Source organism: Diadema setosum, chromosome 18, assembly GCF_964275005.1.
Source record: "Diadema setosum chromosome 18, eeDiaSeto1, whole genome shotgun sequence".
In the NCBI taxonomy this organism is placed as follows: Eukaryota; Metazoa; Echinodermata; class Echinoidea; order Diadematoida; family Diadematidae; genus Diadema; species Diadema setosum.
In genome coordinates this window covers 37304664-37325314 of record NC_092702.1, presented here as the reverse complement: position 1 = coordinate 37325314, position 20651 = coordinate 37304664, and the positions used below count along the sequence as shown (strand labels likewise).

The following is a 20651-nucleotide window of genomic DNA, read 5'->3' as shown; positions in this document are numbered from 1 at the left end:
AAAGAAATTAACAAGATGAAACTGCACAAAATAACTAACGAGTATGAGCAAAGTCAAAAGATTTCAACCTATGTGGAGAATCCGGGCATCGATCCCGGTACCTCTCGCATGCTAAGCGAGCGCTCTACCATTTGAGCTAATTCCCCGACTGGCGAAGCTTGGGTGTCATGTTTATATTGAATCTTAGAATTAGAAAAATATTGCTCGACATTTGAGATTTAACAACTTCTTTGAAAATATGCTTTTTATATCATCAATATTTGTCTCGGTACTAGAAAACTTCATCAAGTAAACCGATTAAGAAACATAATAGTAACAAATTTTGCCCCAGAGCTGGCGAAGATATAAAACTCAATTAATGAATATGCATGAAAATAGTTGAGATGATATTTAGGGGGAAAGGGAAATATTATATTCACTTAAAATCAAGAATGAACATATAAATCAAGTAATGTTTGGCATACTTTACTCTCTAAGAATAAAAGTGTATAGTTTGTTGAAAACGTTGGTCAATAAGATATCAGGATAAGAGACACAGTAGAGTGTTTGTTTTTTTGTTTTTTTGATACACCACATGTAAATGGACTCGCCTTGCAGAACAAAGCGCGCCATTTTATTGGGGATACGTCCTGTGCCTTCATACACACCCGTACTGTACTTGTACAGACGCTCAAGGCAGCTCCTTCCGCTGCTATGCACTGGCGTGCCTGTCACGAAAATGCTAGCCCACCGCACCGATGCGCTTAGCTTCGCTAGCGCTGTAAACTGGCCTCGGAGTACAGGATCGGACACCGTACGTGAACGTACGCAAAAACGTAAACCACCGCCGCCGAGTCCAATCGAATCTCGAACAACAACGCTTACTTGGGCTCTTCGCTCTAGGCGCGCTGCCCACTTCAAAGATGAATCTGAGAAAACAGTGAATTAAAAGGTTATGGGCATGTGCTGATATTCAAAAGCGGGAGGCTGTATGATTGATTCTTTATCTTACTGTCTTTGAAAGAGAAGTCTTCGTAGCCTGGCGGCCGCTAGCACATATACACAATGTACATTAAACAGGTGAGTAGTCTTCATCATTCTACTATTTACCAAGGGCTGCTGCCGTGCAGTCCCATCTGCTACAAAGTATGCTGGTTGAAAAGTTTACTAGGCCTATTGGCTGCCTTTTGAATATTAAGAGGGTTCTACCTCAAGTAAAATTACACAATTTAAACTTTTCTAGACTTGTCTACAGTTGAAGTACAAATGATTTACAACTGTGAAGGCATATAATTTTTTTGCCTAAATTTTACAGTGTGTTAATGGTAAGCATGGTAAGCGCGGAAGCGGTATTCTACGTAGGCCTATTCTACATAACGACATTAAGTTTACTGGTTACATGTTTGTCCCTATTTTCATCGTGTGATTTGTGACCATCTCCACGCACGCATGTGAAGGCTGAGTGAAGCAGTAAAGTTGTCAGCTAGAATTCTAACTTGTTAACGTTAGACCTAACGCTAGACTAGTTCTAGTAGAAAACCCTAGTATGGTACAGGTCATCGACACTGGATAGGCCTATGTGTATTGAAACGTCTATTCATCTAGCATTAACTGTTATCAAGTAGGGTAACATCCCCAGTATTCGGTCACTTAAGCTTTTTTGCAATATTTTTCAAACTAAAATAATACATACATACATCATTATCTACACCATGATTACCCAGCAATGTATGTGAAATATATCAAATTTCTTTAATCCCAATTTTCATTTTGTTAAATATCTCACAGAATTGCACAAAATCGCGAAATATTTCACCTTGTATTTCACCTTGAAAATTCCCAGTATACGGTCATCGGCTCCAGTATTCGGTCACGCGATGTGCGCGTTCAAAGTCAATGCGTGTTCAAGGCAGCTGAAAAACGCGCGCGCGCTACCTTGTTGGCGCAAAATTGCATCGGGGAAGTTGCGGCGACCGTTGGTGACCGAATACTGGGGCCTCGGCACTTGCATTCAACCCTTGTACATTGGGACACTGTATCGGCACGTACGGACATTTTGTTTTTCTTTTGCGTTTTTGAGGATACCATTACACTCCAAGCTTGCGATAAGCGAAAAATCCCGCGAGAGAACGGCGTATTTCTCGATTTTTAGCGCTTTTTCGGCGACCCGTACTCTTAAAACTGGGCCTTATTCGCGCGCGCTTTTGGAAAGTAGCGCCGATTCTGCACTTTTGACGGTAAAATTTGGGATTTTGGATGGATTTTTGGAGGGGGCTAAGGGAGTTTCCTGTTGTGAATGAGTGTGCAAGTATGTGAATTGATGTGATTTGCGTGTGTTGTGACAGTTGAACTTACTGGCTGGTGACTCGTGATATGTGACCGAATACCGGTAGCTGACTGAATACTGGTACTCTTACCCTATTAATTATTATTTGATAATCAGACTGATTGAAAAGTGCCAATAAACACGAACAACAACAACAACTGCATGCATTTCACACATTATTTAGAGGGTAGGGGTGTTGGTATTTTCTTAACATGTGAGTAAAATTTCAGGTAAATTGTGAGATATTTTAAGTTTCTGTTGATAGAAAAACATTCGTCATTAGGGTGTTGATATATTAGACACTCAACCATACTACATGTACTAGTAGGCCTACAGTACAATTATACATATAGGCCTACTAACACTGTCACTAGTGTTAGCGTGGTTAGTACTTAAATACCTCATAGAGTAGGTCCTACACCAAGAGCCATGCAGTTACTGGTTGAACTAAATTGCAGAAATATGATTATTGATTATGTTCCCATGAACACCTACAACCCGCAGGGATCGATCGGGAGTCAAGTTCCCCCCGTTAAAGTACAACCTTGTTGTATTAAAGTGGGGTTTACGCGTGTAGGCGCTACTTGTATACGACATGCAGAAACAAAATGGTGATAGAAATGACGTCAGTTTCATAGTTTCGGCTAATGCATCGCTAGCCCAAACCTTGGAGTTCATTTCAAGGACATTTGATTCACAAAATGACCCCTCTCAGACTCGGAGTTCACTTCACAGTACATAGCAAGTTGTGATCAATGCCCATATAAAGGCTATAATCTGTCATGACCCTGCTGATGCAGAGAAAGAAGCAGCATTGGTAACTATTTCCACGTGCTTCATTACACCATTCAAGTGAACAACAACCACACTACAGATGTGAAAGGGAGAAACACATTTTTCTCACATTCATCCCTCCTTTTTTTGCTGTCTGTCACATCTGACACACATCCACAAACACACATACTACATTGTACAGACGATCAAAGAGGGAGATTATGGGCGGTATGTAGGGAAAGTGACACCATACTCACGTGATAGGCTGACCTGTGGTATGTACATGAATAGAAGCTGAAAACGCTTAGCTGGTAAAGAAATGAATCCCTGTATCTTTAAGATTTTCATATCATTTTTGGACAATGGAAGTGTTTAACCCAAAAATATGTTCCAATAAAGTGGTTTGTGCTTCCTGTTAAAAGTGATGGAAATAAAAGGTAAAAAGTTTTTTACACTGACTTTTGTTGCACTTCAGCGGGGTTCCCGCTTAAGCAGTTCCCGATCGTCAGTTTAGCACTATTGGTATCCAACCCAATCATCTGTGACATCTACAAAAGTGATATCTACAAAATCTGTTAAAGTTATTTTCTGTCTGTTAAAATATTTCTTTAAATGTGATATAGAGATTTCTAATGTATTAAAGATTGGCCTCTCTTACGAAAAAGAACTATCCTGTCTAGTAAAGGATCGGGCCATCCAGTACAGACATAGGCATCAAATACAATATTTTCAACCAGTAATAGAACTGTGACAGTGTGAGTGCTCATCATTTAGGCTTCCTTGTCTTAAACAGAGTGTACTGTAAAACACGATATATTTGCAGCATGAAAATTTCACGAATTGGAGCTGACAGGCTTTCTTGCAGCATAAAATTTTCGCGAATTGCCAATGGCATCCAATGCATATTGTGTAGGCAAGAACTTTCCCGTGCATTTTAATTTCGCGAATTTTGGCACTCGCGAAATTCACGAAATTGAAATGCATGCAAACATTCCTTGCTTTACAGTATCTCAAATTATCTCCTGGTAGTGAAAAAATACCCCTCTTGGTTGCATAATCAAATGAGTTGCTGAGTTCATGTCAAGAATTTAGTGATTTAGGCACATTGTGATTTTACAGTACCCATACATTCATTTTTTACCACACAGGTGACGATACAGGGGTTTCGGTCCTACCGTGATCAGACGATCGTTGAACCATTTAGCTCAAAGCACAATGTGGTTGGTGAGTTCCCAGGCCTTTTCTTTACTGCAGCTTTCCCAAGCATTGCTACTCATTCCAACAAAGAAGATGATGCATGTTGCATTCTGCTGTGTTATGTTTGTGCATGTGTGTGCAGCTGTGTACATGTATAATTTGACCTCTCCTATCCGGACATGTCGGGAATGGCGCTCATCCGGATTAGGGATTTGGCTGGATATGGGAGACTCAATCTTAAAACACGTAATGGTAGCAACATGTACATGTATCAATTCTGTTTGAACATGTCACATCATCCTCAGCTGGTCCGCGTTCAGACTTTCTGATAATTTGCTCAATGAACGATCGCCTATACCATGCCCTGATTTAATGAAAAGTTGTTGTCTTATTTGTGCGTGTTCTTGCTGTAATTTTGGGATAGAGAATGTCTATGTGAGTTTGTGCAGGAATTTTGTCTGAGTTTGGAATCCCCATTTTCACTGGAATTATTAGGTTGAAAACGCACACACATACACACGCACACTTGACAAGATCATGTCCAGATAATAGAGAGATCTGGATAAAGGGAGGCCGGATAGGAGAGGATGGACTGTACTTTTCTTTTAGACCAAATTTTAGCCTGCTCTTTGACATGTATGCCAATTTTTATTTTTTTTTTTTTTCATTGATAAAGCTAAGAGTGATTTTGCATGTTTGCCAAAGCTCAATAGTAAAATGGGTTTACAGTGTACATGATTCACAGGTTTGCAGTGTACAATGTAATGGTATATTTTAAAGCACCAAGCTGTGGAGTGTGTGTTTAAAGAGATAAATCTTTTGTTTTCATTGTTAGGTACAAGTACTCCACATAAAAGAAGTGCAGCCTGTACTCAGTTTTGTCTATTTTACAGTTGACATATCCTTTCTTCTTCTTCTTTTTTTCCCCACAGTTGGAAGAAATGGATCTGGTAAAAGTAACTTCTTCTATGGTAAGCCAGGAGATAGGGAAGGCAGATTCAATCATTGTCAGTTTTCAGGAAAGAAGGAGAGTATTTACCATACCAATAACATGTGAAGTCAGATGGCTTTAATTCTCTGATAAAACTGATAGATATGTGACTTTTTGATTGAAAACTATCTAGCCAAAATGGACTCATTTACTTAAGTTTTGAGACAAAGGTGTTAGAAAATGACAAAACTATATCATAAAATTATTTGGTAAAAGCAATTCATGAGTCTACATGGAAATCCTTAATCATGAAATGAATTGTGGATAAGTGTGTGAGTTAATCTGGCTGTCCTTTGCATAATACACAAAAATGAGTTTGATTCTAGGCATTGTCAATGGATGAGATATGTAGAGATGTTTCTTTCTTTTTAAATCATATGCACAGCTATTCTGGGATCTTCTCTGAAAACTGTTCATATTTTCAATTTTTCACAAATATGCTATATGCAGGTGCTACAAGTTGTATATGGGTTACTGGTATACTGTACTCACACTGCAAATAAACTGCAGATGTCTGTTACAGCTACTTTAGAATCTGTCAATATGTTTAAAGAGTCCACTACTCTAATGTTCCAAATTTGTATGAGTGGGACTAGAGAATTAGAGTGATGATGTGTGCCCACGCTAGGTTTTGTATCAAACGGGACAGTACATGCTCTTCATAAAAAAATTTCACTTCCATTATGTGTCTTCCAGCTATCCAGTTTGTTCTTAGCGATGAGTTCAATAACCTGCGACCAGAGCAGCGCCAGTCTCTCCTCCATGAAGGCACTGGACCCAGAGTCATCTCTGCGTATGTGGAGATAGTCTTTGAGAACAGTGACAACAGAATCCCAGTAAGTTTGAAGAATCTTTACCACCATCCAACCAACCAACCAACCTCTTTAACTCACACATTGTTTTATGTGCTTCTGTGGAAACACCTTGTATTTTTCATTGCAACATTTTTGTATTACTCTGAAAGCTTGCTTATTAGGAGCACAAATAATGCACTTGTAATTTTTATTTTCAAGTCTGCAAACTTATGAATAACAAGAGAAGGAATAATAAATCCTACTACCAGTAATCATGCAATGTCTTTTGTTTGTGGTGTTCTTTGTACAGATTGAGAAGGAGGAGGTGACACTGCGTCGTGTCATTGGTTCCAAGAAGGATCAATACTTCCTGGACAAGAAAATGGTCACGTAAGTTATACACTAGTGGTAAAAGTCATGATGCTACTGTAAAAGTGGAAATTTTTGCAGTGTTAAAATTTTCACGCATTTCACACAACCAGAAACTAGCATGAAAATAAAAGCACACAAATGTTTTTGCATGCCATATATTCGTGTACTTACTGTCTTGATTTCGCAGAATTGAAAACATGTGAAACTCTTCTTACCAGGCCGAGCGCGAAAAATTAGTCGCACGAAAATATCCACTTTTACAGTAAAGGCATTGATAGTAATGCTGAAATTTATGATATGATGACAAAAAGATGATAATAATTATAGACATATTTTTGCCAATGATATAGACTGAGGAAGTTCAGGTATTTCTACAAACTTTAATAGTGCATGGTAAGCAAATAATTTTCGTTTCACAATGGAGGTATTGTGATAGCCAATGGTCTGCTAAAAAAAAAAAAATATCAACATTAAAGAAATCTGAACAGAAATGTAACTATTCAGGAAAGGCAAAAGTGCTGTTCTTTGTGTTTGATGCTAACTTTGTACAAGTGTCATTGCAAAATTTCACTTCTAAGTAAAGCTTAGTTTACATGGTGAAGCTGTAAGTATACAAGATACAATGTACAGTATTGTACAGTATAAGTATTCAAATAAAAAATTAAATGGTGATATTTGACTCCTCACATATATGCATTGTATTTCAGGAAAACTGATGTCATGAACTTGCTTGAGAGTGCCGGATTTTCCAGGAGTAATCCATACTATGTTGTCAAGCAAGGAAAGGTAATTCTAAATGTCTTATTTCATCCTAGAAATGTAATATGAAGTTGTAAAGCGATTACTCTGTGATTTTTGCGTAGTAGAAGTTGGTCTAAATGAACACATGACAGAAGTCCAATGTATGGGATTGAAATGACTTGCAAGATACGTCATGTAGACTGTATGTACATCAAGATTGTACTTAGCACTTAGACAAACTGTATTCAGTGCTTGTGTTGATGTGTCAAACTTTCTGAATTAGTTCAAGAAAGTACCTTCTGATTTGCCCACACGATCGGCTATTCTAGACAGTGGGCTATGTTTTGTAATAAGCTCTTATTTTAGTGATAGTGCTGATGGTTGCTATTACGTATTAGGCAAATTCACATGCAGCTCTACAAAATCTTACATGTGTAAACCTTGTATTAGGCATCAAACCTAAATCATTAAAAAAAAACCAAACGTGTTGAATAATGAGATATGAAAAGTGGATGGTCATATTCTGAGAAGATCTGTAGATGCTGTAGATTATCAAATTTGTATTACATCGTGTATATATGATATATATTCTATGCAAATAAAACAAGCAAAGTTGGTGTTACCTGATTGCGTGATTATACCTTCTGTAAACAAGGACCGATACTTTGCACCTAGTTGGAAAAAAAAAATTGTCACATTCTTTAGTATCATATCCAGTGATCATATCCATAACTATAGGCTTCCAGTACACTTTTAATCTGTATCATGCACTTAATGCTTTTGTTAGATGCAGGTACTCCAATAATCAGAACTTATTTGTTTTAGCAAATACTAACTCTCAAACCACAAACATTTACAAAACATTGGACAGACTAACATTTGCATTTCTTCACTTCAACAGATCAACCAAATGGCCACAGCACCTGACTCACAACGGCTGAAACTTCTAAGGGAAGTGGCTGGGACACGAGTCTACGATGAGAGAAAGTCTGAGAGTCAGCTGATCCTGAAAGAAACTGGTCAGTGTAGCACCCTCTCTGGTCACTTGTTTTTATTTAGGACTATTATGTCATGTGAACTCATACATAATACTTGGTATAGTGCCTATATCAATTCTGTCCAACCTAGAGTACAGTTGATGTGAAATCTCAGATTGACAGGTTCATGATTCTAGCAATTGACATGCTAGAGGGCATTGTGCATATACAAGTGTCGCAGGTTTTGATCTAACCTGGCCCAGTTCGGGTTTTGTTTACTCAACAGGAGATTTTATAACAATCGAAAAAAAAAAAAATAACATAACACTCTAATTATAATTAAAGGAAAGGATTTATTTCACTTAGTCCAATGACGTTGACCAAGTCAGAATTATAATCAAATAGAAACGGTGACAAAGGTATGTTCACACAAATTGTGATGGAAAAGGAAAAAAACGTATCTCTAATTCTCGAGACGCAGCTCGAGGGAATGATGCAAGAGCTTCAATTCTTCAATACACACAAAACATCAAAGACGTGTATAATTCACTTAAAAAATAATTAACTTAAATTAATTGACACTGAGACAAGTGGTTTGTCAGGAAAATTCTAAACCTTATCTCACACACCAACTTAATCACTTTTGTAACACAATATTGGGAGTTGGGAATATATAACTTATGGAATTAAATTCTATATCAAATTGTGGGAAAGATCTAGGGGTCGACTGGACTTGTGATGCAAGGTCCTTCCCTCAGGCGATGGAGAGCGATGCCTTCAGCTGGTCCTCGTCAGTAGATGGGGTCCACTGCCAGCTGGGGATTGCCTTATACACTGGAAGGGGGGCGTCTATGTAGGGGAATATGACAGTCGGCTGTATGAGAGCAGCGGCTAGAAAACACGTCTCAACTGGCCCATGTCATATTATAGCTCTCTTATTATTTACTTAACAAGTCAGCAGTTTAACCTAATCAAAAGTGTTCACCATAGTGAAGGTTAATTGCTTCAAATGTACTTATCATTATTACTCCTAACATTCCATAATTCTACACTAATATGCCATAATTTTCATTATCCTATTAATGCAAATGTACATCATAACTGTATGGGATGAGGGAAACTGAATACGATTGTATCATTTAAACGGTCTTCACCATACAGCATTTCAAACAGCTAATACAATACAAAATAATTTCCTTTTAACTTGCTGGCAAGTATAATGTTCTTATTTCCTCTCCCAAGTCTCAAATACTGAGAGGAAAAGTGATTTGTTTCAAATAATGTACAACATCAAAAGAGAGGAGAGGAGAAAAAGAGGAGATTCAACCTTGAACAGGTCGGAGTGCGATAGCGACAGTAGGAGAAGAGAGAGAGAGGGGGGGGGGGGGTGCAGTGGTTGACCACCGACTACAGAATGTGCAACTTAAAGGCATAATGCACTTAAAGGGCAATGCTAAATCATACATACTGGATACCACATTACGTTTAGCTATTTAGTCACATTTGAAATCTGTACAAGAACCTATGTGGCGGATCCTAAGACAATCCGACTACGGTCTCCAGCATTTTGCATTAAACTGAAATGAATTCTTTAATCTAATGAAGTCATAACATGATGCACTGGGAAATGACGGTTCTCGTGCCATCAGGCTTGATAGTCTCATAGTGACAATCAGATAGAAACTGTTTAAATCAATCAACTAAAGAGTTATAGTAATGCTAACTCTATCTATATACAATTACGTTACTGTACACTAATCTAAGAGTCTGTTGGGAATACACATACGTGAACAACAATCATACTAACAAACAGGACGCCGAATGTTGGCTCTACATGTATGTCCATACGGTACACAACCACTCTATGGTAATACTTCCATCTCGTGAAGTATAACCCTAACTTTACTCTTATTACTTTCAACAAGTATATTAACTATTTACAATGATCTCAAGGAATGAGATAAACGAGAGGAAAAGAGAAGCGAAAAGGTGAAAGTGAGAATTGAGAATAGTATAAAGGAGATGCAGAGTGAAGAGAGAAATGGAGAGATAGAGACCCAGTAAGAGAGAGAAAGAGGAAGAGAACATATCGCAAGAAAGCTTAGAAACTTAACCTGCATCCTAACAATTACAATATATGTACATCTTTATATGCAAAATAGTAGAAAATTCGGCTTACCTATGTAGGAGAATATGGCAGTCGGCTGTATGAGAGCAGCGGCAACAAAACACGTCTCAACTGGCCGATGTCATATTATAGCTCTCACCATGAGAGCAAAAACTTTTCCCCACATAGGCAAACTGCAAAGACCCACCAAGGCCAAAGGTCTGATAAAACAAGGGGCTCATTATTGTCCACTCATGACATTCTTGCCAAAGCAAGGGAGTGGGGCTGTGGTCTGGTGTCTGTAACACACGTTTCTACTGTTCAGGGAACTTAAAGGGAAGCATAACCACTTGTGTGTTGTGCATATTAAAGGAGATTTCTGCGTTCCTAACAGGTCCTAACACAAGTATGCAGATTTTCAAAATGATATAAACATTTGGCAATCAACTGTCTTGATAAGAAAATTGTGTGATAAAGACTAACTGACATGGAAGAGATCAGGAGGATTACAGTGGACTCCCATCAAACAATGTTCTTCGGACCGGCAATTTTCTTTCATTATATCAAAATTTCATTACAACCAAACAAATAAACAATAATGAACAAAGAGCGGATTTTGCGACCTGAATTTTTACTTTGTTGTATTGGAATCTTGTTATAGCTGTGTTCGTTTTAACGGGAGTGCATTGTATCACTCTCTAAATGGTGTTTGCACTAACTGTGTCTTCTTTGTTGATCATCTTGAAAGAAGTGAAAGATGTTTTCAATAGTACTGAGTATGCTTTCTTTCTCTCTCTCTCTCTTTCTACAGAGGGTAAGCGAGAGAAGATCCAGGACCTCTTGAAGTACATCGAGGAGAGATTGCAAACACTGGAGGAAGAGAAGGAAGAACTGAAACAATATCAGAAGTGGGACAAGATGAGAAGGTGATTTTTTTTTTCTTCTTTGTATTGATTTGGAAAAAAAGGTGCTTATTTGAATAATGGCATTCAACTTTTGACTGAAATCATAATCAAATCACTTGCTTCGGTATATATGCAATTCTTGCTTCTTTAGAATGTTTGAAGATAAGGTTTGACAAGAGAAAGTGGACATCAAGCCTATGACTAGCTTGTCATGTTTTAGGGGTAGAGACCAATATTTGATTTCCTTACAAAGTAACATAGCTGCACAAATCATTGCTAATGATGTAAAACTTTGTTCTGTAATGTGTACTCGGTCATGTTCCAATTATCAGTGTTATCAGACAAATTTTGTCGCTAAATCTGAAAAAAAAAAGAAGAACTTCCGTGCATGTTTTTGCGTCATACAGATCACTTGAATACACCATTCACAACCAGGAGCTGATGGACACACGGAAGAAGCTGGAAGATGTGAGTTGATATTGATAACTATTGTCATTGCTGTTGCCTTTGAATACTTAATGTGAATGATGCTGTTTAGTTTATGATTCTGAATGTCTCTATTCCTCCTCCCCTAGGATTTTCTCTGTCTATGTATACTTCCCATGACCTTTAAGCTATCCTTTCTCTGGAGATTTTCTCTCATTTCTTATGTAAACTATGTGCTATGCATTGTATATGTAGAATTTAATCCGTATTTTAAAGTTAGGGGATACCTTTTACAGACCTCCCAAAAATGCAGCAAAACATTAAATATGAACCTCAGGGGACTTGTTTAGGCCACTGCTGAGAAATTTGGAAGTCAACAGTTATCTACAATTTGAATAATGCACAAAACTCAACTACTCAGTAGTTCTGTGTGTCAGCCACACTTAAGCCTTTTTGTTGCAGTCTTCTGTATTTTTTATCTATAAACACAAATCTAAAAGTATAAGAGCTGATGTAATAACATATAGAGTGTGTGGCAAGAATGTATATAGAAATGTTTGTAAGTTTTGATGAACTTTCTTCACAAAATATACATGATGGACACACATGCAGTGCATGGGTCTGCAAAGGTAGCCTAGTGATGTACTGGAATTTACGGTGAGCCCCGAAAAAAATTCAATTCAAAATCTAACGGTCAATAAAAATGTACTAAATGTTACCTTCCACTTTCAATACTTTATGGGAGTTTCTAAAATGATACTCTCTTCAACATACCACTGTATTTATACAACTCTTCATTTGAGGCATGCAAATGGGATTCCCTACCTTTAAGGAACGAGTCTCTTGAAACTATTTTGCCTGCATGAATGTCACCTATTTTCATAGCAAATTTGTGGCACAAAAGAGAGTAAGTAATTCCAAATCAGAGTTCAGAGTGTATGGATAGTGATTTAGGTTTGCTCTTTTGTTTGTATGTATGTTTGTTTGTCAGGAAGAGTACAGAAGAGACAGTTTTGACATTGTATTTGATTTTGAAAAGGGAACAACAATGGTTATGTCTATTTTGCCACCAACAGCTTGCCAACAAGCGAGAGAATAGTGGAGAGATGACCAAACAACTCAGAGATGCCCAGGAAGAAGCATCCAAGAGAATCAAGGTAAGACTTGATAAGTGCTTGCTTGTACTCATGTAGTCCTAAACATCTACGAGAATCAAGGTAAGGCTTGACAGGTGTTTGCTTGTATTCTTGAAGTCCTAGCATCAAAGAGAATGAAGGTAAGGCTTGATAGATGTTATTCATGTAGTCTCAGTGTAGAGAGTCATCTGTTTCATGTTTTTACAGTAACTGATATTCTTCTATCCCTGTCCCTGCAAAAGAAGCAAAGCTCAGTTTTGTTTATGTAAGCATGCTTTTCTGTGTTTGAAACTAAAAAAAAAAAGAGAAAAAAAGGGGGAATGCTGCACCAACAGAACATTGTTACTATCCAATACAAGTATTTGAAAACTGTTTGGAAGAAGCATATTCCTTTTGAGACCAATAGCCTGTAGCATTTTACTCCATCACCTTTTCCTGTTACATATTTCAAACAGGGAAATGTAATTACAGCCTTAGTTTGACAGTGAGTCTATGTCCTGTCTTGTCCTGATTCATATGCCAGACAATCAACAAGGAGCTGCGAGAGTTGAAAGGTCGTTTAAGGACAGCCAATGAGGAGCGTGATCACCTGACCAATGAGAGGCAAGACCTGTTCAAACGTCGTGCCAAGCTAGAGCTGTCTGTAAAAGATCTGCAAGAAGAGGTCAAAGGTGACGTGGATGCAAAGGTAAGTCTGCTCAGCAGGCTCTTCAGAAACTGTACCGATCACAGAAAGCATATAAGACTGATTCAATCATTATAGGCCATAGTATGGTCTTGTTCATGGAGATTAGTTGTGTCAGTGTTAGCACTGCTCCCACAGCAGGCTCTATCATTTCCTTATGGTAGTTTTGGTCATGGTCAAAAGGGACATTGTTACTAAAATACTGTGTCCAGATACATAAATACCATGCAGGATTCAAACACACAATCTCTAGAGCCTAGAGCCTTACCCATATCAATTTAGTGCTCCCACCAATATAAGACTGCAATCAATTTTTGCTTACCTCATGACTTTCAAAACTTGGGGTTGTGTGGCTTCTTTTTAAATCATAGCTGTATGCCAGTTTAAATGACTTGTGCTGTTATTTGGCAGGGTCGTATTGAGGTGCAGCTGGAGAAGTTGGATGGGCAGATCAGTGGTAAGCAAGGAGAGTTGGAGGCCATCATGCCACGCTATGAAGACCTGCAACGTAAAGAGGAGCAGTGTACAGCCAGGTGAGCTAGCCTACACACTAGCATTCAGCCTCACTAGTATAGGCCCAGCCATTCATACTACTACAGCAGTCATTCACAGCTGTAGAAGGAGGGCTAACATGACAGGATCCAACCCGAGCGTTGAGGTGCAACTTTGATGGGTGATCCACTTTTCAAGTGCCACAGAAATGATTTTAGCTTGTTCAAATGCACTGCTTACAAGATTTGGCCATCAATTACGATGGTGTTCAGGCTGCACTGTGTTTGGGACTGCTCATATAGTCAAGATTGAGATACAGTTATGATAGACAGAGCTGTTTCACAGGAGCTCTCTTGTAGAAGCAAAAGAAATGATTGGTGTGAAGACAAACAAGGGAAAGTTGTTATTGCTTGTAATAAGAGTCCTCTTGTTTCAAATGTGAGGGGGATTTTGGCTACCCACTGTTGCAGCTTTAGAGTTCTGTACAATCAAACTATCTTTGACTGTTTCACACTTCTAGAATTGTTCGGTGACCTTTAGACAATCCCTCACCATTTCTTTTCTCTCTCTCCCCATTCCCACAAATTAGACTGCAGCAATGTGAACAACGTCGGACAGAGCTGTTTGCCAAGCAGGGACGGGGCAACCAATTTACCAACCGTGAGGAGAGAGACAAGTGGATCCGTAAAGAGATGAAATCTCTGAACAAGTCTATCAAGGACAAGGATGAGCAGGTGAGGGATTACTGCAAGGAGTCAGGAGATCATTGTGTAGCTACAGCTTGCAGAGAAAAAATATGAGTTAGATCATTTCACCTCACAATGCTAACATGTTTGTGACTCTCTCAGACAGACCTTTATCTATTGAATACCTATGCACAAGCTTTGGTTGTTTTTTTTAGCCGTTTGAGACAGTTCAGGTATTGTATTGGTCTTTTCTGAATACTTTACCACTTTATTTAGTACGCAAGGTAATTAAGTGACATAATTGATTTGGGCCCCATTAGGAGATCAGTAATCACCTGTAATGTTTTTGAAAGCTGTCATTAACCCTAACTGCACTGGGGGGGGGGGGGGGGGGGGGATGGCCTGGGCGGCCCCCCCCCCCTCCATACTTTTGGTGATTGCATCGCGACCGCTGGGAATTTCGGATTCTCGCTTCATGACTTTTTCCCCTGAAGTCTTGCGCACATTTTGATACCACATTTGTCCATATCGGACCTACCTAGGGGGTGTTACTGTTATGGACCAATTAGTATGCGCATGTCATTAAAACGGCTAATCGCTGCATATATTTGTGTACAGTTACATACTGTCAATAGACCATGGCTTGCATTACTTTATAAATTTTGCTCAGGAATTGGTTTTCCACTTGGTTCTTGCTTCTATATTGTTCTGAAATAAATTGGGCAAAGTTTAGAAACAATGATATACACGAGGAATATAAAACAATAGAAGACATAAGAAATAAAAACAATACAAAACATAACAAAAAAGTTGTTTTTTTCTCGTTTTTTTTTTCTCTCTCTGAGGGGTAAATTGAGTTTTTATCCACATAGATGATTCAAATAACTCTTATCCTTCCACATGATTTACTGTGCACTCTTAGAAAACAATGAAATACATAACAAATGTAAAAACAAAAGAAATGAAAACATTGGAAAAACAAAAGAATAACTGATATTTTCACTTTTTGAGACAAAAAACATGATTCTGTAAAGTTAATTTCAAAAATGTTTTATGAGTATGGCAAATAACTTGTTTGATTTTTCTCACATTCCTATACTTTTTGTATTCATTGATTTTTCTTATATTTTGCACGCAAAATCACATATAAGCTAATTTTTATTTTTAAAAAATCATAAATTTACATAAATTCGCATAAATTATACTTCAAGTTTACAATATCAGGGACATTAGAATACAATTGAAAAGTATGGTAGTGCCCATGGGTCCTGTAAAAGGATAATTTTACTTCCATTTTCATTTTAGTACGTCATACATTTCAAAAGTATGCAAAAATTCGTAAGTAGTAAATTTGCATATTAATAGTACTTATAAAAATAGATAAGAATTGATTTATTTCACATTTTGGAAACATTATTCTTCATTATTACACAGTTTTCATGTAATTTTGTACTTGTTTAGGCTGAAATTATGAAAATATCCCCCAAATGCATAAAATATGCATTATGAATAATTAATTAGCTAATTATGCAAAAAAATTGCATAATTGATTAAAATAAATTACACCATCAGATTCAGCACGCAAAAATCTATCAGCATGCAAATTTTCAAGTTTACCAGTCATTGTGTTTCCGAGATCAATGGGGGGGGGGGGCCTCCCCCCCCCCCCCAGTATTTTCATGGAGCCAAATAGCCCAGTACAGTAAGGGTTAAGGGAGCTGATAGACTGCCGCATTGGTTGGAATTTCAGGTCAAATTTCTTCAAATTAGGCACCCTGTGCTCTCAGAAATATGTTCAAATATCATTGTGTATGCCACATATTTTGTCTGTGCTGAACTCAAAAGTGGGAAATCAAAAAGTTGACATCAGTATGTTGTGATGCTCAGTTACTCACACATGTAGTTCTGACACAGAGAAGGAGAGGAGAGGTAAGAATACTTGTACTAAGTTTGCAGAAAGAGTCATATCGTGATATCTCCATCATCCTCTGTGAAACATAGATTTCTCGCCTGAGGGAGGACATCACTTCAGACATGAGGAAGAATGAGGACCTTGAGTCCCGCATGTCCAAGCTCAACATCGACATCGAGCAGATGAAAGACACAGTGGAGGGATCCAACCGGAGCCATTATGACCTGAAGAAACGCAAGGATGATCTCCAGAATGAACGCAAGTAGGTGTCGGGAGAAAATTGCTGATACAGGTTTCTCATAGGTGTCAAGTTTCTCAATGATGCTGATAGCTGTGTAAAAGCTGTGTTTGGGGCATGTTAGATTAAAATTTGTTATTTAACTAGGTCCTGTTCCACAATGAAAGCACAAGCTATCATATTCTTGCAGTGTGTGACATAATTTTTTCGTATCACTTTGATTATGTATATATTTATCACATTCCAGTGGCATGATTACAGTACACACATGCAATGTTTGTGTTCTGATTCTCACAAACAGTGCCCTCTGGAGGCAAGAGAACAGCATCCAACAGGAAATTGCCACAACAAGAGAGGAGCTGCACAAGAAGGAGCAGACTCTCCGATCCATGATTGGCAAGGTAAGAAGATTGGTGGTGGACAATCAGTTTGTGGGTTTCATTTGTCACAGGAGCTGTGTTTAAGCAAGCTAAAGAAGACTCATGTAGTTTTCTGTTTCATTTGTATACTGTAATCAAGATTTTGAAGAGAAACTGATTCACGATGGTAGCACTACAAAGTTTCCCTGATTCTGCAGGAGGCTCCCTAAAAATCTGAATATCTCTGTATATCCCATGGAGAACTGTAAAAGCCTCCCTAACTAAGAACTTTACTCAATGAGATGCATGTGACATGCAAGTATCTTCCTGATTGCTCTTGGGGATTTCCCTGAGGTTGTTGCGTGAATGTTGGCAGCCCTGCTAGGTTGTCATTGGATTGAAAAGAGACGTCATGGGTAATATACCACTATATTTAATAAAACATCAATATGTATCATGCTCGATGAATCATAGCCTTTTACATCAAGAGCATGGAAGACATTAATTTAAAAAAAAATGGAAGTGCCATGAAATAGCTTTCTGTGCAGATGATTCTGATGGTAGTTTGAGCTAACATTTGACATAATTTTTATTATCTTTATATGAATTAAGAATGAAATAAGAGGATGAGAGAAGGATTTGATAGTTTTTTTCCAGGATAATTTTAATTCATCAAAGTTGTGTCATGTACTAATAAATGTCATACTACATTGTATGTATCCACTCTTTCTAATATCAGCCTGATGTGAAAAGGTGATCTCAGAATATTGTGTTCTGTGACTAATTGTGTGGCCTCAAAACAATTCACATACTACTGAGAAAGACCACAGAGTGGATATGTATCAATCAATGTGATAATTGTGTAGGTTAATGTTGAGATATTTTTGTTTCTTTCAAAGACTGTACTTCGTGGGATTGATAGCATTAAGCGAGTATTGGACAACTTTCGAGAGAAGAATGTCCACCATGATGTTCAGGAAGGTTACCATGGTGTCCTCATTGAGAATTTCTCCTGCGCATCTCGCTTCAACACTTGTGTAGAGGTCACAGCAGGAAGTAGGTAAGGTCACAGGGCAAGGTTTTTGTTAGAGGACTAGGTAGAGGAGCATTGCATTTTTCTGTGCATACAAGATTATCCCCAACTTAGAGTAGAAACATTATCACATGTTGGCAGTCATTAGTAATGTTATAGAATTTTAAGGGTTTTTGTGATCATAGCCTGTGAGTTCCAAGGAGTAAAAGAGTATTTCCAGGAACAGCAAATCATGAATGATGATATCACCAGAAATCACAAAATGTACCCTAGAAATGGTCACTTGAAGTAAGTTCGATGCTTCCTGTATATATTTTCATGATTGTTTATCATGTATTATGTGAGTTACTCTTTCAGCAGGATGCTTCTGAAGATACTTTACACAAATGTTTCAAAATAAGAGTTCACATTCTTTAGAATTTCGGTTAAAATTCAGAATTGGTAAAGAAACTATTTTCCTCAAGAGAATTTCTTTTGTTTTGCATGTTTCATACAAATACAGATAGGATAGTTCAGCTCGTATGTAGAAGAGTGGATATGATTCAATGACACTAAAGATTTGTTACAGTAGAGCATTACAGAAGCAGTTTTAGATACTACAGCATAGCCTCCATCTCCATTTCTTTTCTGAAAAGTTACATGATTTTTAAAAATGTAAAAAAATTACAGGCTAAACAAAAAAAGTGAGATATTTTTCCAGGCAGTAAATCTTCTGGAAAGCTTACATTTTGGAAATATTAGGCATTGCAATTTTGCAGCAATATTTTGAACATTTAAACCACTCACACTAGAAAGAATAGAATTCATCTTTGAATTTCTTGGCCATTGCAGGTTGTTCTACCACATTGTGGACACAGATGTGATCAGTACCAAGATCCTGGCAGAGATGAACAGACAGAAAATGTTGGGTGAAGTGACCTTCATGCCTCTCAACAGACTGGAGGTCAGGGATACGACCTACCCAGAATCACCGGTATGCTTGTCAACTTTTTTTTTTCTCCATATTTTCTAACAAGAGAGAGAAAGAGAGAGAAAAAAGACATCACATTTTTGTTTGTTTTTCATTCTCCACATTGAATAAAGTTTCTAACCTTATAACACCTTCTTAACCCGAGAGGTACAGTGTAATCATCCTCAAAGCCAAGCAACCTCATCAGGTTGTATTATATGCTTTTTTCATGGACATAATTTGTTGTTGTTAACATGTTTTGTATTGTGAAGAGTCTGTGTTTAGCTGTTCTCTTTCTTCTTCTGATAATGAAGAGCTAGGTATAGAACCACAGTATAGGAACTTGTACATTAACATGAGGTGGAGTAGACCAAATGCTCTGTTAGAAATATTACCATTCTTTTTTGACAATGCAGATAAATCATCTGGAAGGTCTTTGTTTTGAAGTATCTGTAGCACCAAGCACTGTAGCTTTCATTCCAGCCAAACACTGAGTGGTAGACCATGCTATCCCAACTAATGTATCCTCAATTCAAGCTAAGCACTAACTTGAAATCTCATGATTTATGTCCTACCTAGGATGCCCTTCCCATGGTGTCTAACTTGGAGTTTGATGCCAAGCTTGCCAATGTCTACAAACATGTCTTTGGCAAAACTCTCATCTGCCGCAACATAGAGGTGGCCACCAGTTTCTCTCGCACCCAGAACCTTGACTGTGTCACCCTGGAAGGCAAGTCTTGTTTTTTATCCTTCCCGCTCCCTCCTGTTTTACTATTTCTTCTCTTTCTTTGATTATGTGTTGATGTTAGTGATATAAAGAGAGAAGTATAAACCAGCCAGGAGATAATATTTCTGTAGTATGTATGTTTAATTCATGTGACTATTAGATTTCGAGCAGAGAAAAAGTCTTAACCTGTATTAGTCGTATCAAATCATAGGGCAGATTAAAATACAGCTGAGTACTGTCATATGATAAACATTAACTGATGAGTAGTTTATGCAGGTGAATATGTACACGTATCTGGCTTTCTGTGTCCTATTCTCATTGATGATAGTCTCAGTGTCATTTTATGGTGAAGGGAGTAGGAAGAGAATTAAGGTTCTGGTAATTCACATGATTGAGACTGTATTTTGGATACTCCCAGAAAGACCTATCTACACTTCATGCCATACATAGTGTGTATCAATGTCCTTGGAACATTTGTTTTCATGATGTCTAGTGCATGGTTGAGTGATTGCCCAAGTTGACCTTCTCTGAAAACCTGGACCAATCGTATTGTTGTTAATGTTGTCCTTGATTCAAAATGGCTCTTACCAGGTGACCAGGTGAGTAGGAAGGGTGCCATCTCAGGTGGCTACTATGACACACGCAAGTCCCGGCTGGAGCTTCAGAGTGGTATTGTGGAGCTTCGGACCAGGCTTAGTAACCAGGAAGAAGAGTACCAGGTCCTGCGTGACAAGCTTCAGAAAGTAGAGGTTGACATCACCAGCCTCATGAGTGACATGCAGAAGATTGAGACCAAGAACCGCAAGAACAAGTAAGGGGAAAAAGATTCTGTTTGTGTCCATGTC

At 38.0% G+C, this 20651-nt stretch overlaps 1 protein-coding gene across 1 annotated transcript in view; it reads left to right on the top strand.

Annotated features, from left to right (window-relative positions):
* The first annotated feature begins 860 nt into the window (after positions 1 to 860).
* LOC140241813 (structural maintenance of chromosomes protein 3-like) overlaps positions 861 to 20651 on the top strand; it is a 32180-nt gene continuing 12389 nt past the window's right edge. The window contains exons 1-19 of the mRNA XM_072321568.1: positions 861 to 1059; positions 4228 to 4303; positions 5209 to 5247; positions 5964 to 6103; positions 6372 to 6451; positions 7141 to 7219; positions 8076 to 8193; positions 11070 to 11184; positions 11571 to 11631; positions 12666 to 12746; positions 13249 to 13413; positions 13822 to 13943; positions 14492 to 14636; positions 16590 to 16762; positions 17040 to 17139; positions 17997 to 18157; positions 18962 to 19103; positions 19659 to 19809; positions 20398 to 20617. Of these exons, the coding sequence (XP_072177669.1) occupies positions 1045 to 1059; positions 4228 to 4303; positions 5209 to 5247; positions 5964 to 6103; positions 6372 to 6451; positions 7141 to 7219; positions 8076 to 8193; positions 11070 to 11184; positions 11571 to 11631; positions 12666 to 12746; positions 13249 to 13413; positions 13822 to 13943; positions 14492 to 14636; positions 16590 to 16762; positions 17040 to 17139; positions 17997 to 18157; positions 18962 to 19103; positions 19659 to 19809; positions 20398 to 20617 (2183 nt within the window). The 5' untranslated portion in view covers positions 861 to 1044. The remainder of the gene's footprint in view (positions 1060 to 4227; positions 4304 to 5208; positions 5248 to 5963; positions 6104 to 6371; positions 6452 to 7140; positions 7220 to 8075; positions 8194 to 11069; positions 11185 to 11570; positions 11632 to 12665; positions 12747 to 13248; positions 13414 to 13821; positions 13944 to 14491; positions 14637 to 16589; positions 16763 to 17039; positions 17140 to 17996; positions 18158 to 18961; positions 19104 to 19658; positions 19810 to 20397; positions 20618 to 20651) is intronic.